Genomic DNA, 17,623 nt, shown 5'->3' with positions numbered 1-17,623 from the left:
CCGTTAGGGCTTGGATGATCCCAGAGGCTGGAGGAGGAGCCCTGGGGCAAGAATGAACAGGCCTGGGCCTTCAGGGAAGCCCTGGTTGCCGGGATTAGAAGAGAGTGAGGGAAGCGGTCTATCCTCACCTCCTGGCCTGGAGGGCCCCTGAGTCCCTTCTCCGTCCCCAGGCCGGACTGAGGACCATCGAGGAAGAGGCAGCCCCCGAGATCCGCCGCACCATCTCGGGAGACCTGACGGCCGAGGAGGAGCTGGAGAGAGCCATGGTGGAGGCCGCAATGGAGGAAGGGATCTTCCGGGTGAGCAAGGCCGTGGCCCCCCAGTGTGTGTGCTCCAGGAAGGAGGCTGGGAGCCCCGCCACGTACGCGGGGCTGGGGACACCCGCTGCCCCACTGCCTGCGGCTCCCGGGACGCCCCCCACCAGTGACCCTCCTGCCTGAGGTGCCCCGTCCTTCCCTCTAGCCTCTCCCAACCTCCCCCTCCTCCCCTGCCCGAGTCCGAGGCAGCTCCACCCATCAGACGCCCACCCGCTTCGCCGGAGGGTCTCTCGGGACCACCTCGCTGAAGTTTCTTGGGTTATTCATAGGAACGGGGGCCCAGAGAGGCCCTCCGAGATGTGCAGAGCCACTCTCAAAGTGACTTGAGGAGGCGGGATTAGAGCCCTTCCTCCAGGCGCCTGGCTCCAGGCTTCCCACTCCCCACATTCCTGTCCGAATATCTGGTACCCTACAGTTCTTAGGGGTGTCTTGTCCACCCCCCAAACTGAGGCCACCCTGAGGATGCTAGTCCCTTGTCTGACCTCAGCCTGGACCGCTCCCCTCTGGCCTTGTTCCCGCCACCGGCCGGCGTCCGGGGTGGTGGGCCCTTGGCTCCCAGCCCCTGTTCTCAGTCCCTCCCTCTCCTCCTCACCCCAGAGGACCGGCGGCCTGTTTGGCCAGGTGGACAGCTTCCTGGAAAGGACCAACTCGTTGGCCCCGCACATGGCCAACCAGAGACCCCTCCAGTTTACTGAAATTGAGATGGAGGAGATGGAATCGCCCGTCTTCCTGGAGGACTTCCCTCAACGTCCGAGTACCCACCCCCTTGCTCGGGCCAACACCAACAATGCGAACGCCAACGTTGCCAGCGGCAACAGCAACCGTGGCGACAGCCCAGCATTTCCCAGGTAGTGGCAGCAGCTAGCAGCCCGGGATGCTGGGGCTGGGGTGGGACCGGGCAGACGTGGCTGGTGGGCTCCGGGCCTTTGTGGGGCACTCTCTGGGGTCCAGCCTTTGCCCTGCTGTGAGACTGGCCTGGACGGCAGAGACTGATGTGGCCAGCAGGGGGCAGCCTCGGGTCGGCCTCAGTCGGCACCCTGTGGCTTTTCTCCCACTGTCTTGGCTGGTCCGGAGAAGGACCTGTTAGGTGAGGAGAGGCACACCTGAACAGTTAAGGTTCGGTCGTTGGATCTGGGCTCCGGTGGCTCCCCTCTCGCCAGCCCTGGGCTGCTGCTAAGTCACTTCAGTCGTGTCCGACTCTGTGCAACCCCATAGATAGCAGACCACCAGGCTCCCCATCCCTGGGATTCTCCAGGCAAGAACACTGGAGTGGGTTGCCATTTTCTTCTTCAGTACGTGAAATTGAAGTCACTCAGTCATGTCCGACTCTAAGCAACCCATGGACTACAGCCCACCAGGCTCCTCCATCCATGGGATTTTCCAGGCAAGAGTACCGGAGTAGGGTGCCATTGCCTTCTCCGAGCTGCGGACTGGATATAATCTGTGATCGAGTGCCAGGGATCGAGGGATGAACAGAGAGGGCCTTGGCCATCGTAATGTGGGCTGGGCTCCACGCAGACCTTCTGTTCTAGACCCGAGGCCCGGGGCTGGGGTGTCCTTGGCCTGGAGAGTCTGGGTTCCTCACCCTCGGGAACGGGTACGACAGGGCAGAGGTCAGGGGAGCGGCTACTTCCCAGGCCAGGCTGCTTGCACCCCGTTCCAGCCAGAGAGCCCCTGAATTAAGTCCACACGCCTAGGAGGGCGCCTGCACTGCGGGGTCAGTCTAATGCTGGGTGCTGTGGACGTGCAGATCCGGGCCTGCGCCCAGACCTTTGCAGTCTTGTCGGGGGTATGTGCCATGGAGTCCAGCTATGGCCAAATGACCTCAGAGAGTAGGTCCTGAGAAGACAAAGGGTCTGGGACCCAACTAGCTAGGGACACTGAGGGAGCTTCCAGAAACGAGGACTTGGGGGTCAAGGCCACTCTACAGCAACGGGCCCAGGACCGAGGGAAAGGCTGTGGGGCCCAGGAAGCCCGGGATGGGGCAGCCAGCAGCCCGCGGCTCACTGGCCACACTCCCGTTTCAGTGTCCACTACGAAGGGGAGCTCGCAGGGGAGACAGAGACGCCTGCCACCAGAGGAGGACCCTTCGGCCAGCCCCAGGGGGCCCTGGGTCAGTTTCTCCTGTGCCCCTGAGGGGCTGACCTTCTCCCAGAGAGGCCTGGGGAGCCTGCTGTCGGGTTGGGGAACCCCGCCAGGAGGTGGGAGCCTGTGGTGACGGGGACCAGCTCGTCACCCAGGCAGAGGAAGGGGCCACACAGGGGCCAGAGTGAAGGAGGGGGTGAGGGTCTGCACTGTGAAAGGGCTCTCCCCGGGCACGCCCCTCCCCAGCCAAAGGACAGCCCCTGAACATACCGGCAGCTCAGCTCTGCCCTTCAGCAGCTGACCTGGCGGCTGCCCAGTGGGTCCTAGACTGCCGCGCAGGACAGGAGGGAACCAAGGAAGCTGCAGTTCACAGGGGATGAGGGTGCTCGGCGTGTTTTCTGACCCTGACACACTCACACACTCATGTACACCTATACACACATATCTCGCACGTTCACCCACGCACACTCACACAAAGATCAGCTTGGCCAAAGCTGGTCAGGGTCTGGCCCTGATCCCCTCCCAAGCCCACAAGGACACAGACCAGGGCAAATGGGGGTGGAGCGGAGGGGGCGGGGGGTAGTCCTGCCCGGCCTGGGGTAGGTGGACCTCTAGGACCCTGAGGGCGTCAGGGTGGGGCTGGCTGGCCAAGGGGAGCTCTGTAGACCCAAGGCCCCCAGGAGGACTGAGCCCTGGGCCCACTCTGCCCACAGGGCCCCACAGCAAGTCCCAAGTAGAGTGGCCACAGGAACAGCTGCCCCGGAGAAGGACGCCCAGGGCCCAGGCCCCCGCCGCCTCCTGCCAGGTAACAGGCCAGAGAGGACAGGAAGCAGGCTCCAGGCAGAGAGGGGGTGGCAGTGACTCAGCAGAAGGGACGGGACCCCTGTCCTCCCCGACCTGGGATCTCGGCTGGGCCTTCCCCGTCCCCATGGGCTCTGGCCTCCCTGAGGGGTCTATGCCTTGGTGCTCTCCAAACAGCACGCGGGAGCAGAGTCCCAGGTGCCTGAGGAGAGGAGCCCCATCCCAGGGTCCCTGCCCGGGGAGGCGCCGCCCGGCAGTAGGACAGAGGACGGGACCCCTGGGGGTCCAGCTCCAGCCATGGCCCTGCTGATCCGCGAGGTGAGGGTGCTGCATCCGGGGTGGCCCTGCCACGGCCTGCGGTGGAGAGGGTGGGGGGTGGGCCACCACCTCGGGACCACCCACCCGGCCTGCTGTCCCTGCAGGCTCTGGTTCGAGGGGGCCTGGACAGCTTGGCGGCGGATGCTAACTTCATCATGGCCACGGGCCAGGCGCTGGCGGAGGCCTGCCAGATGGAACCGCGGGAAGTGGAGGTGGCAGCCGCAGAGCTTCTGCAGGGACGCGAGGCCCTGGAGGGCGTGCCTGGTGCCCGAGGGTGCCCAGGCCTCGGGTCCTCCCTGGACAGCTTCGACCTGCGTGAGGGCTCCCAGGAGACCCTGGTTCCCCGCAGGCCATGAAGGCCTCGGCGTCTGTGTGGGCCCGGGCTGGCGAGAACGAGGGTGGGGGAGCTGGAGCGGGAGAGTTAGCCCGGCTCGGCAGCCTCGATGGACAGAGGGATGGGCTGGGGCGGGCAAGGGGGTCAGGAAACGCGTCCAAGGTCAGCGGGCAGAAGGTGAAGTCACTCTCCTCACCAGCAAGCCACGAGAGTGGACAGAGCTTCTGTGTCGTTCAGAGGCCTGGTCAGTGCTGGCAGGACATTAAAGTCTCCAGGCCTGCGACAGGGCGCTGCTTGTCTCCTTCTGGGGCCCTTCTATACCTCCCCCAGCCCTGCTCCCACGGAGGGGCCTCTGGATGGTCCTCCTGCAGGGGCGGAGGGGCCTCTGAGGATGGTGTGGACCTTCCGTGCGTCCAGGCCCCTCACAGCTGCCCTTCCCCGCAGCTCGACCAGAATCCACTGCCTGCCCACCCCTCAGAGCCTCAAGGGGGCCCGTTCGCAGCCTAAGGGAGCAAGGTCCTGGCATCCACCTCCTCGCTCTCCCTCGTTTCCTCCCCTGTCACGTGCTCCCTCTCGCGGCTTCCCGGTGACCTCCCCCAGGCCGCCCATCTCTCAGGGGAGGGCGTCCTCAGGGTGCTGGGTCCTCTCTCCTTCCTGCAGGGTCAGCCCACTCTCTAGACATCATCTTCCTCATTTAGTGCCGAGCACCCGCGTCCCCAGTGGTCGTCCCAGCCCCAGGTCCCGGCCCCGCCCCCGCCCCCAGGTCCAGGCCTCGCCCCCATGGCCTGGTCCCATCTCTCCTAAACCCCGCTCCGTGTCCTGTTGCTCGGCTCTGAGGATGTCCTGCTTGAGCCGAAAGCCCATGTCCAGAGCCGACCTCCTCACCCCTCCCTGCAGCCTGTGACCTGGGGCCCCACTTCAGAATCAGAGCTGGACCCTCCCCCGCCCTGCCCCATGGGCCCCGTCCCTCTGTTTCTCGGCCCGTCCCCTCCTACCGTGGCTCCCCCGACACTTGGTCCTCGTTCCAGACCTCACCTGCTGCCACAGCCTCCCAATGGCCTCGCAACTTCTTGCCGGCCCCCCAGCCTGACCCTGATCCTTCTAAATGGAGAAAGCTGCCAACTCAGCCCTTCGCTTAAACCGCCTGAAGCCTCCAAAGCCTCAGCATAGGGTGCACAACCCTGGCCCTGGACCCAGCCCCGGCCCTCGGGCCTGTCTACCCGCCCTCCAGCCCCTGCAGCCCAGCCGGGGACAGCTGCCTGCCTTTTAGCGAACCCTGAGCCCAGCAGACCCCTAGCCTATTACTTCCTGCAGAAAGCACCTCCCAAATACCCCCAAAGGCTTGGTGGCCCCACGACACGTGTTCCCATCGCAGCAGGTCACCACTGTGACATTATTTCACACCAGCCCGAGGCCTTCCCTGGTGGCTCAGCTGGTAAAGACTCTGCCCGCAATATAGGAGACCTGGGTTCAGTCCCTGAGTTGGGAAGATGCTCTGGAGAAGTGAATGGCTACCCACTCCAGTATTCTGGCCTGAAGAATTCCATGGACAGAGGAGCCTGGCGGGTACAGTCCATGGGGTCCCAAAGAGTCGGACATGACTGAAGCAACTAAAGCTTTCACTTTCAGCTGAAGCCAGGTTGGACCAAGGCAGGAGCAGGTCCCCCAGGCTTATCCCGAACCCCAGAGCTGAGTGCTCTTCTACAGTGTCCAAGAGCTGTCAAATAAGCGCAGGGAAATGCTGACCAGTGTGGCCTCTGCCCTGGCCGGTGCCCCACCGCCCATAACCTGGGGTCACCCACCCAGGGCTGCAGCCTTGCACCCTTGTGCAGGACCCGGGGAGGGGGCGGGGGCACGGGCCTCCCGAGGCGAGGGCTGCCTCCTTGGCTCCACCGTCACGGAGAGGACTCACACTTCTCCCCTGCCTCCTCCGGGGGAGAGAGAAGATAGTCCACCTGCAGCCTGGCTGAAAACTGACACAGAAAACTCTATAAAAGGATGTCTCCATTCACAAGCGGAATTATTAATGAGCGTAATGCCCAATGTACAGAATGCCAGCTCTGTGGCAGGCTCTGCTTCAGGGGCCCCGCATCCATTTCTTCTTGTTCTCAACACGAAGCATCATCCTCATTTTGCAAGCAGGACCAGGACAGGACAGGACAGGTAATGCGCCAGAGGCCCCGCACTGGCAGGAGGGCCCCGGCGGGACTCAATCCCGCGCCGTGGCTCCATGCCCTCACAGGAGGTCTAGCCGGCCTCCCAGCCCGAGGGACGGGTGCCTGCTGGCTCCGAGGAAGCCCAGCTCTCACCCTCTGGGACAGTCCAGGCCATTTCCTCCGCCACACGCAGGACCTTCCGATGGTCAGCGTGTACAGTCTTGCCTCTCCCCAGCTCCCCTTTAAATGATTGGTGGGTGTCTCCATGGAGGGCTGCCAGGCCCCAAATAAAGGACGAAGGGAACACAGGGTGGAAGGCTGCAGGCAGGGGCCACGGGAGTGGGCAAGCGGGCCCCTCCGGTCAGCAGAGCCTTCCAACTGGGTTCCTGGCCAGAGTGCTGTCTGCTGCACCCCAGCTTCTCCCAGCCCATCCCCTGCAGACCTGTGGCCCAGCTGTGCTGGGGGATCTGCAGAAGGGGTGGGATGAAACTGGGGGCTGGGGCAGGCCCTGAGCCTCGTAGGGGGCGTGGGGTGGGGGGAAGCCCCTTCCCTCATCTGGAAGCTGTGGAGCTCAGATGGAGCGTCTCTGAACCAAGGAGGTGGCCCGGCTCCCAAGTGCGGAGGCGGCCCAGGTCCAGTCCCGGTGCATCTCCAGGCCCAGCTCTGGCCAGGCCGAGTGGTCCTTGAAGCCGAGCTGCCCTGTGCAACGTGACGGAGCACAGCCCTGGAGCCGGGCCAGTGGAACCCCAAGGCCCTCCACCCGCCCCCTGCCCCGACATCAGGCACTCACGCGCCCTTTCAAGCTTCTTCCTCCTGTAAATGAGGGAATGATTTCTGTTCCCAGGCTGTTGGGAGGCGTAAGTGTGACCATGGAGGGGCCTGGCCCTCCAAGAAGCAGCTGTTTGGACTGGGTCAGAGCTGGTCACTGAGAGAGCCCGACCTCACGGGGCGGAGGCTGACCTGATGGGGCTCTGAGTCTCTCGTGGGGGAGCTGGGCGGCTCGGCTCCCAGCGCACATCTCAGCATCGGGCTGGTCCTCTCACAGGCTCTCCAGCTCTGACCCTCAGCCAGCAGGTGCGGAGGCCAGTCACAGGTCACTGGAAAAGCCACAGCCAACCCAGACCTAACCCTGGCCCCATTCCCTGGCATCTGACCCCAGTTACACATCACTCCTGCCTTGGGCCCAACAGCTATGGTGGCAGTGGACGCTCGCTCCCCTTCCCCTGCGAGGGTCCCGCTGCCAGTTACTGATGAGCCAGCCGAGGGCAGGGTCTGCCCGGCAGGGCTGGATTCGTCCTCCAGCTCCCTACCCCATCGTGTCCTCCTATGCCACACAGCTGTCCTCCAGTGGAGCCTAAATCCGGTTTAGAAGCATTCTAAAAGAAGCTGGCCTAGATACATAGGGCAAAATAATAATCCTGGTGTCAGACAAGACTTGAAAACGCTAGGACATCAGAGAAGCACGCGGAGGATCAGCTGCCGGGGTCTGGAGGGTTCAGAGGAGGGAGAGCCAAGTGCTGTTTGTTAAAAGGAGATCTCACTGTGGTCAGAAAGGAAGCCAAGACCCAGAGGAGGAGCCTGGCTCCAGGAGGAGGCCCGAGAGACAGGCAGGCCCAGCGGAGGGGCCGCCCAGCCCACTTCCAGTCATGGGCCCTTTAAGACGCCTCCGCCAGTTTATCGTTCTGTCATCATAGAAGGATAGTAGCGACCTTATCAAACCCAGTTCATTAAGTGCCTGACGCAATGTCTCATTCAGCCTTGCGACACCATCCAGGATGTGGGTTATTAATAAACTCATTCCAGGAAAGGCCGAGTTAGCTTTCAGGCCAGGGGTCCAGCAGGGGCCCGGACACCACTCTGGAGCTGCTGATTTCCCGTTATCAGGAGGATGGCAGGGCAGTCTCTAACCCAGCCCCACTGCACCCCCTATTGATCTGGGCTACACCCTGCCCAGCGCCCGCTCAAGCACGCGTACCCCAATGCCCTTGGCACCTCTGTGCACCCAGCAACCTTCCTCCTCCGTCCCAGCCCGTCTCCTCTGGCGGGCCTTCTCCAATGACCCCAGGAAACTCTGTCCATTTGAAAGGGCCACTCTCCACCTGGTTCCATAAGAACGACGTCACCGGCCACTGCAGTCGCCAGCCTTCAATGCCCCCTGCAAGAGCTCAGGGCAGAGATCAGAAATGAGGCCCTCCGTGCTCCAGGAAAAGCCTGCAGAGCAGACCTTCAGCGTTAGATTGTTTCAGGTTTTATGAGCCTCATTTCTTGAATCTTCTCATACCTAGAAAAGCACTAAAATCGTCTTCGGAGACATCCGTCCCCCGTGACTAGCAAACCCTTAGTGAGATGTTTTGTCGGGGGCACATACCCCTTCTCCAAATCACATGAGGCTGACCTGCTCTCACCTCTTCTGAGCAGCTCCATGTTGCTGCCAAGAGCCCGTCTCCTGGGCTGTAGTCTCCAATAAGTCCCCAAGCAGAACTGACCTCACAGCTCTCAGTTGATAACTCTTTCTTGTTGTTCAGTTGCTCAGTCGTGTCTGACTCTTTGTGACCCCATGGACTGCAGCATTCCAGGCTTCCCCATCCATCACCAACTCCCAGAGCTTGCTCAACCTCATGTCCATCAAGTCAGTGATGCCATCCAACCATCTCATCCTCTGTCGTCTGCTTCTCCTCCCGTCTTCAAGCTTGCCCAGCATTAGGGTCTTTTCCAATGAGTTGTGTCTCTGCGTCAGGTGGCCAAAATATTGGAGCTTCAACTTCAGCGTCAGTGCTTCCTACGAATATTCAGTTTTGATTTCCTTTAGGATGGACTGGTTTGATCTCTTTGCAGTCTTCTCCAACACCACAGTTCAAAAGCATCAATTCTTCAATGCCCAGCACCATGGTCAGAAACGGCAGCAGCTGGTACTTTGTCTCTGAGAAGACAGATCTGTCTGGGGCCTCTGGGCAGCTAACCAGCCCTTCGCAGAAGCCGTTTCACAGAGGACTGATGGGGTGCCGTGGGGAAGGCGGAATGAGCAGGGCCAGGGCCAGTGTTAGGGGCGCCACTGTCCAAGACCACCACCCTGGCCAGGCACCATGGTAACCACCCGCATGAGTGATCTGACAACAGGAGGAACTTGGAACCAACAAGTGCTCCCCAACCAGAAGAATTTGAAAAGGTCACCAGTCCATACATCCTACCACCTCCTAGAATCCTCCTGGCTGGAGTCCCTCTTGGCCGAGTGATGCCGGCCCCCAGAATGGACTCTGAGTCAGAATGATTGGCCAGAGACAACTCAGAAACTAACCCCATCACCATAAAACCTGAGACTGCAAGGCACAGGGCAGAGCAGTTCTCCTGGGTTCCCTTACCCTCCTGCTCTCTGCCCTGGCACCCCTTCCCAATAGTCTCTTGCTTTGTCAGCACATGTGTCTCCTCGGACAGTTCATTTCCGAGTGTTGGACAAGAGTCCACTCTCGGGCCCTGGCCCTCACAACATTAGCACAGGTGTGTCCGTGACCGCTCCTCAGCAGGTGACGGCCAGTGGTGCAGAAAGGCCCTGGTTCCTGAGGATGCCTGCCCCCTTCTACCTGCCAGCAGAGCTCCACGTAGCCTGGAGGCCAGAACCCCAAAGGTGTGTCTGTGGTTCTGTGTGAAGAACTAGAGTCCCGAGAGACGCTGGGCCTTGGGCATCTTTCCAGACCAGAATCCTGGCTCTGCGCCTTCTAGGGACATCCTTATAGGTGTGGGGGGGGGGGGCGGGGGCGCTGCCCAAGTAACACACCAGCTCGTAGGCTCAGTGGCTCAGCACAATGAACGTTTATTTCTAGTGGAGACCCTAAACCACGTGCGCCTGTGTGCAGTGCCAGGGTGTGCGAAGCGTCCACCTACGAGCGATTCTTGTGCGTTCTGCTCGCATTTCATTGGTCAAAGGAAGTCACAGGGCCAGGGCTCACACTGGAGTGAGGACACGCCGGCCTGCCCTGTGCCAGAGGCAGCGAGCCGGAAATACTTGCCGGAGACACTAATGACCAGACACTAGCCAAGTGACCTCTGAGCCCATTTCCTCTTCTGCAAAATGAGGACAATGAGTGTTTGCCTCACAGACCCTGAGGAGTGAAAGAGAAAGCACATTAACACCTTCAGCCGGGGGTAGCCCTTGGGCAGGTAAAGTAAAGCGTAGACGTCTTCCAGGTGGTGCCTGGGGAAGCTGACCCGGGGCATCCGTGCTCCGCAGGGATCCGGCATGCCTGGGGCCCTCCCGCCCTGCAGACACCTACCTGACTCCCGGCCCTCCATTGACGGAGGCCGGACCTCCTCCCCGCCCCCAGCGACGAGGACCCCTTGGGCAGGCAGCTGCAGGTGCACACCCCCTGCACCCAGCCTCACACACACTCGTCCCCCACTTCCTGTCCATCTTACGACAGGTTGGCCCTCTGTCCAGTCAGACGACAGAGGCTCGCAGAAGAAGGGATGGGAGTGAAGGAAATTCACTTCCATCCTGGGCGGAGCCTTGTGCTGCACGCTCCGCCCAGGCCACCCCATTTCCAGTCCGTGACAGCCCGTGGCAAGGGAGCAGACTGTCCCCATTCTGGGGTGCGGGGCGGACGATGGGCACAGCTCCCTAACTTGCCCTGGTCGCACGGCCCGAGGGGTCTCGCCGTGTCTCTGTGACTCCGGCTTCCAGCTGTCTACTGTCCCTTTGTGCAGACTCGGCTCTTCTGCAAACCACGAGCTCACATTAGAAGTCTGGTGTTCAGCCTGTGGGTCCCACCGCACTGTGGGGGGGCACTGCCCCCTCTGGGGTTTCAGGTGCCAGTTCAGCAGCGCGCTGCGTGACCCTGGACACGTCTCTTCACCTCCCTGGGCCTCAGTCTCCTCACCTGAAAAGGGCTCTTGTTGAACTAGATGACCTTAGGGCTGAAGGTTGAGGTTGCCCACACCTGCTCTAACACTGTCTTAGAAAGCACTGCAGAGAAGAAGGGATGAAGCTCCTGTGTTTGAGGTTATGTGGTGCATTAAACCCTCATCTACATCTGAAACCAAAAATAGTGTGTGATTTCTTTTTTAAAGACTGACGGGTATTTGTAATCCACAGCACTTCTATCTCTTCCTTGCTATTTATAACAAATTCTGGTTTCCTTTATGGCCGAGTCTGTCTTTCTCTGTAACAGGGGAAGTCAGGCTGGGCCCTTGCTGAGCGGAGGTCCCCACGTCTGCACCCTAGTAGGCCATGTCTGAGGTTCACGGCTACTGCTGGCAGGCAGGACTGGGCTCTGTCTCCAGGTGGGCTCAGGAGGTGCGGTGGGCCCACCGCCAGCAGGGTGGGCTAGGGCCTGTTCTCCCAGGAACCCAGCTGGGCAGGATGGGGGCTGTGGCCGGCCCTCCCCCACCTCCAGAACTCCAGGGCAAGGCTCAGACACTTCCTCCCACAGCCAGGGCCTGGTGCTCGACTAAAGAACCACCACAGAGCAGACCCAATGTCGGGCCACCCCAGGGGAGCCTTCTAGGGCCTGTTACAGTCGGGTTTCTGTGGAGAGCGGGATCAGGCAGGAGAGATCTGGGCCAGATGGCTGCCCCAGTCGCTGCCGGAGTCTAGGACTATCACCGTGGTAGCGTGGGAGACTCCTGCCATGGAGAGCCCCCCCAGCCCCACCAGGTTCCATCTGCCCAGACGCCCACCACTCCTGTCAGAAGAGATAATGGAGCCCAAGATGCCCAGTGGGCGGGGGGTCTTGGCTTGGGCCACGAGCTGAGGCTCACACTGCAGTCCAGTCTGTGTGTGTGTGCACACATTGTGTGCATGCATGTGCACGTGAGTGCCTTGTGTGCACGTGTGTGAGTGTGCATGTGCACTGTGTGCATGCATATGAGCACGTGTGCATGTGAGGTGTGCACACGTGTGTGTGCACACACGCGTGTGAGTGTGTGCATGTGTGTGTGTGGTGGGGTGGGGTGGGGAGATGTGCACAGGCAGCTGAGGCAGAGCAGCCTCGGGGGTGGGAAGGATGGAAGGGAGAAAAGCAGTGGGAGGAGGGGGTGGGGACACAAGCAGGGAAGGCGCAGGGCTGAGGTGAGGCTCGGGGGCACTGAGGAGCGCGGGCGCCATCCCAGGCTTCCCCTGACTCTAACCAGATCTGCCCAGGCTGTGGTTTAAGCTTCCTGACCACCCCTTGGACCCCCATCCGACCTCCTTGCCTTAGGCCGGCAGCTCCAGGAGAGAGGATCCGGTCAGCAGGCTGCCCTGCGGCTCCCTGGTGACCCAGGAGGGAGTCACCCTGAGGCCCTGACTTCTAGGAGGCCCAAGCGGCAGCCTGGGCGCCTCCTGGCTCCTCCGGGCTCAGTACCATGTGCCCTGGAGGGATGGGGGAGGGGACAGCACAGGGCTCTGGCCCCATTTCCCAGCAGTGAAGCAGTGAAGCTGAGTCAGAAGGTCACCTACTCTCAGAAGTCAGAGGGGACCTCCAGGAGGCAGGAAACGAGAGCCAGCCCCTGGAGAAGCCCAGACTCTGCTGGGCAGGAGAGCAGCCTTGCAAAATGCAACGTTGCTGTCTGGGGAGTACAAGTCTGGAGCCCGGCTGCCCAGCTCCTTTTCCCAGGCGGCTGCTTGGAGGTGGCCTGGGGAGTCTGGATGCACTTCACAGGAGGCACAAGTTCAGTCCTACATCTGTTGCTTATATGCTGGGTGAGACTCACTGCCCCTTTAGCAAAATTGAAACGAATAAAGCTCTTCCTGGTGGCTCAGATGGTAAAGAAACTGCCTGCAACGCAGGAGACTCGGGTTTGATTCCTGGGTCAGGAAGATCTCTTGAAGGAAGAATGGCACCCCTCCAGTATTCTTGACTGGGAAATCCCGTGGACAAAGGAGCCTGGCAGGCTACAGTATATGTGGTCACAGAGTTGGACTTGACTGAGCAACTAACACTGCCCTGCTACTAAAGCCTAGCTGACGGGTGATGAATATGACATGCACACATGCGTGTAAAGTGCCTGTTCATGTAGATGGTCCATAAATGTCAGTCTCCTCCCCCGTTCTCATCTTGGTTGGAAGAGCATGTCCAGGGTCTGACTCCTCAGCACTCTGCTGGTCTCCTGCTCCAGGGTGGGGGAACACTGGCCCCAGAGAGCTCTTCCTCTTGGTTCAAATGCTACTGAGAGTGCTGGGTCCTGCCAGGCCCTCCCCCACCCCTGCCCCTCCTACCCAAGGACACCCGAGGTGGTGCTGCTGTTTGCCATCAGATTGGGGTAGAGGGTGTTGATATGCCCTTGAAATCTGCCCTTGAAATTATCTTTTGCTTTTTGGTCTGACCAAACCAAACTGGGATGTGGGCTACGGATGGAGCAGTTATTTTGGTTGGGTGGGGGAGGGGAAGGGAGGAGGATTGGCACCAAAGATGTGCCCTTCACCCCTAGCCTGTGCCCTTTTCTAAGTCTCTGACGTGGTTTCATCATCTGAGGGTGATGCAAGAGGCTGGGAGTCAGACTCCCCTTCTTCCCCTCCCCCAGCATGTGCCTTCCACATCTGGAGGTGCAGCTGGGTCCTCCTCTTGGGCTCGGTCCAACGGAGGGAGCTGGTTGAAGTGAGGGGAGGGCAGGCAGCTGGTGAGGGGCCCCGTCAATGGCCCCAATGTTGGGAGCTGGCAGGCAGGGAGAAGGGGCTGGTCTCAGAGGCAGGAGAGGGACTGGAAAGGCAAACATGATTTCTTCTCCACCACCACCCAGCGCTTCAAGGCCTCGGGGCTCCCCTTGTCCTTTGTACCCAAATGAAGGCAGCTGTCCACTCCGCCTCCTCCCCCTCCCACCTCCCCCCATCTCCCCCCAGCCTCTACTCAGGTGCCTGGAGTTCAGGGTTCCCTTTGTTCCCTGTCTCCCTGGGGCAGCTCAGGCCTCCCACGCGGACCCTCTGCCCCCACAGCCGCAACTGGCAAGTGTGAGCAGGGATAAAGGGGTGGGGGGGCTGAAGGTGGGAGTCATCTGTAGGTCATAAAGGTCACTGGAGCCTCCGGAGGGGCCGTCTAGGATAGGAGCCTGGCCAGGAACCAACCCAAAGATGAACTTTAAAACGCTGCAGGGTTGTAGGGACAGGGGATTTTAGTTAGACACTAGCGAGAATCCCCCCTCAGTAAAGGTTGGCAAGTTCACCGGAATAAATGAAGAGAGGCTTTTCCCGGAGCTTTCAGAACACAAACCGTCAGGCGCTGTGGGACGCTCTGCAGGGAAGCGCCGGGCCGGGACACCCGGGTGCTTACCCTCGCTTAGCCACTAACTTCTGCGTGACCTTGGTAGTTCCCCTCCCTGTGCCCGGCTTCCGCATTTATGGGCGGGGGGTGAGGGGGGGGGGTGTTCCACCGAGGCCGAGAGTCTGCGGCTCCGGGATCGAGGCACCGGTGTGATCAGGTCTTGGGGCCGTGTCGCTCCGAAGATCCCAGGAAACCTCTCCAGGCCCCCAGCGAGCTTGTGGACCGACTCATCCAGGGGTCTCTTTAAAGGCTTTTGCCCCGCCCCTGCTGCCGGGTCGGGCCTCGATTGGCGCAGCGGGCTCGGGGGCGGAGATAGGGGCGGGGCCTGAGCATCAGGGGCGGGGCCTCCGCCGGGCCGGCCCCCGCCCCCTTTGTTCGCGCGGCTGCAGGAGGCGCGGCGCGGCCCGAGGTGCGCGCGCGGGAGCCGCGCGGTGGGGGGACCGTCGCACCCAGGCTGTCCACTGGCCCCGCGCCGCCGCCCGATGGCGCGAGGGGGCGCGCGGGCCCAGCCCCGGGGGCCCTCAGCCGGCCGCGGGTGAGCCCTCCGCGGGCCGCCCGCGAGCATGTCACCTCCAGGAGCCGCAGCCCCCGCCCGCAGCGCCCGCGCCCCCGCCCTCTGCAGCCGCGGCCGCCGCCGTCGCCCCGGGCATCGGCCCCCAGGCCCCCTCCCCTGATCGACGCGGGCCCCGGCACTGCAGCGCCATGGCCGGCCAGGGGGACTGCTGCGTCAAGGTGGCCGTCAGGTAGGACGGGTGACCGGGGCGCGTGCGCGGAGAGCTCGGCTTTGTCTCGCGTGGGCACGGGGCGGAGGCCCAGGGGTCCAGGGGGCGCCGCTCCACCGGCAGCCCGCGCCCGCGGAAGCCCAGCCGGCCGCGCTGGAGGACGCCGGGCGCTGGCCGGGCCCCCGGGGGAGCGGCGTCCCCGCGGGCGGCAGGAGGGGCTTTGTTTGGGTGGTGATTTCGGGCCCCTCTCGGGAGCCCTTAATGATCAGAAAATCGAATAAACAAGGAAATCCGGTATTTCACACCCAGCCCGGGCCCGGGAGGGAGCGTCTGTGTGTTTCCTCTTTGCCCCCCTCCCCCCCACGGGCTGCAGTCTCACGCGGGGACACTGGGTGGGGGACATTTCCCCGCATCCACCCAGCCCGCTGATCCTGCACTCTCCGCACTGCCGGGCAGGCAGCACGCCGCCCTGGCCGGCTCCGCAAACAAAGATCGTCGAAGGACGAGTGGAAGGGCTGGAATGGGGCCTTGGCCCGTAGGGAGGCAGCGGCTCTGGAGAGATCCCTGCTGGCCCTGCCCCTAGAGTGGCTGGGCTGGGGACAGAGGAGGGGTGCCGGGTTCTCCTCTCAGAGGGCAGGCTGCGGTGACCCTGATGCCCCATCCTCAGGCCCTCAGACAGAACTGAGCCGGGGGAGGGCCACGTGGACCTGCCTGGGACTTTGAGGGACATCCTGGCAGAAGCGAGGTGGGCAGAGGACAGGGCACAACGGAGCTGTGTTCTTTGCGTTGGGGGGGAGGCGCTCCGCGCCATGTCACCCTCCCTGTTCTTGATTTGGGTTTAGCTCTTTGAGACAATCCGTTGGTGGGAGAGTGCCAGCCTGGGACCCATCACCAACACAGGGAGGGTGGAGAGCATCACCCAGCCCTGCTTGATAAGGTTGCGAGTTTGAGTCTGGGTCTAGGGTGGGTCTGAGAAAGGTCTCTGACTTCCCTGGGTTGTAGGTGACCCAGATTCCAGAATTCCAGGGCAGTCACTCCGAGAAGACTGTGGAAAACACCCCAGGGCAGGTGCAGCTACCCACCCCCCATCCCCAGCCACCTGGCTAGCCCTCTGCAGTGGAGAGGGTCAGGGGACCGCTGATCACAGTCTGGAGTGGAGGGAGGGAGACCAGCGTGCCCTCCCCCTGGACCGCTGGCTGCTCTCGGAGCATCACTGGCACAGACTCGCTGGCCCTGGACAGCCCGAGACAAAGAGGAGCCCCAAAGATGCCTGGTGGGCTGGCAGGGCGGGGCTCTTTGGAGCAGGATCCTATGGGGCTGAGGGTGAGGGCTAGGGGCATGGTGGGGGGGAGTGGCAAAGTCAGTAAGACAGCTGCAGCGGAGTGGGAGTCTGGGCGCGTCATGAAAGGAAACTGGACCAGGGCTGGGAAGGAGGCAGCTTTCCTTTGGACTTCATCTCACCCTAGAGAGCCAAACCGAGCCCCCTGCCCCACCTCGTCAGGGCCCCCAGGCTAGACCAGGGGTGCGGAGGTGTGGCCAAGCCCGTGGCCTTGGCATCCGTTCAGCTGGGGAAGAGCTGGTGTTCTCTCCCCACCGCCGCCAGTGGCAGGAGCTCCCCGGGACCCTTTCCACCTGGAGCATCTTGCCCGCCCATGCTCCCCTCCCGTGACCGGTGACAGTCTCTGCCTCCACTGAGACTGCCTGGTGGGATCTGGGTGTCCCCACTCCTTGCCTCTGCCACTGGCCTGGAGGGAGGGTGGGGGGCTGGAACACCTCTGGAGCCAGACCTTCAGGGCTCCCTGGATGGGGAGGGCCCCGCCCCCGCCCACACCTCTCCTCCCACTCCGGCCCCAGTGCACACGCCAGACCGGGATGGGCAGCTGGCTGTGGAGGGCAGACAATGCCTGGACAGAGCCCAGCTTATAATCAGAGCTGAGGACGGTACTGGCCTAGGACCGAGGCTGGGAGCGGGAGCAGATGGCACCACTGGGGGCTGCGGGGAGACTTCTCCGTTCTTTGGGGGTCCCCTTCAACCCACCCCCACTTCAAGCCCACCCTTGGAAATCTGTGGTCCCACTTGAAGGACTGGGTGGCGGGCTAGAGCAGTGTTGACCACTGCTGGGAAGAGCCAAGGATCTGGAATTGCCAGGGGCCTAGCCTGGTTGCCCTTTGTCATATCTAACTGTGTCCCCGTGAGAATAACTTATGGCAAGTCCAGGGTCCGACTCTTGAGACAGGGAGGCCAGGAATGGGGCAGACATGGTCTGACATGTGTGTGTGTTTGTGTGTGTAAGGGTCCAGGGGCCACTAGATCAGGTAAGAAGTGCCAGGCTTGGGGCCCTTGGCACTGTAATCTCTGGATAAGGATCAAAGCTGGCTTGTCTGTAGAGCTGCGGGGAAGGCCATGGAAGGGTCAGACCAGAGGGGGCAGCTTTCAGGACCTGGAGCTGTGGGTAAAGGAAGAAGGTCTAGATGTGAGCAGAACCCCAGCCCCCGCCCCCAGCCCAGGCCACCCTGGAAGCTGGCCCTCTGCCCCTTAACTCTGCACTGAGACTCCCAGGCCAGCCCCTCCAGCCTGCCCTGTGATCCATTTATCCTTTAATCCCCTTGTCGGATAAGGACTCTCTCAGCTCTGAGGCTGGCTAAGGCCAGTCTCTACCTG

General features: G+C 62.1%; 2 protein-coding genes across 2 annotated transcripts in view; both read left to right on the top strand.

Annotated features, from left to right (window-relative positions):
- The window catches only part of CACNA1S (calcium voltage-gated channel subunit alpha1 S), a 58,313-nt gene extending 54,156 nt beyond the window's left edge, over window positions 1-4,157 (top strand). The window contains exons 39-44 of the mRNA XM_055583180.1: window positions 171-299; window positions 915-1,165; window positions 2,345-2,430; window positions 3,116-3,207; window positions 3,381-3,521; window positions 3,626-4,157. Of these exons, the coding sequence (XP_055439155.1) occupies window positions 171-299; window positions 915-1,165; window positions 2,345-2,430; window positions 3,116-3,207; window positions 3,381-3,521; window positions 3,626-3,877 (951 nt within the window). The 3' untranslated portion in view covers window positions 3,878-4,157. The remainder of the gene's footprint in view (window positions 1-170; window positions 300-914; window positions 1,166-2,344; window positions 2,431-3,115; window positions 3,208-3,380; window positions 3,522-3,625) is intronic.
- Window positions 4,158-14,709: 10,552 nt separating this feature from the next.
- The window catches only part of KIF21B (kinesin family member 21B), a 39,943-nt gene continuing 37,029 nt past the window's right edge, over window positions 14,710-17,623 (top strand). The window contains exon 1 of the mRNA XM_055583822.1: window positions 14,710-14,982. Coding sequence (XP_055439797.1) covers window positions 14,942-14,982 — 41 coding nt within the window. The 5' untranslated portion in view covers window positions 14,710-14,941. The remainder of the gene's footprint in view (window positions 14,983-17,623) is intronic.

The sequence above is a fragment of the Bubalus kerabau genome, chromosome 5 (assembly GCF_029407905.1).
Source record: "Bubalus kerabau isolate K-KA32 ecotype Philippines breed swamp buffalo chromosome 5, PCC_UOA_SB_1v2, whole genome shotgun sequence".
NCBI classification, from domain to species: domain Eukaryota; kingdom Metazoa; phylum Chordata; class Mammalia; order Artiodactyla; family Bovidae; genus Bubalus; species Bubalus kerabau.
Note: the sequence above shows the minus strand (reverse complement) of the source record. Positions and strands in the feature narration are given on the sequence as shown.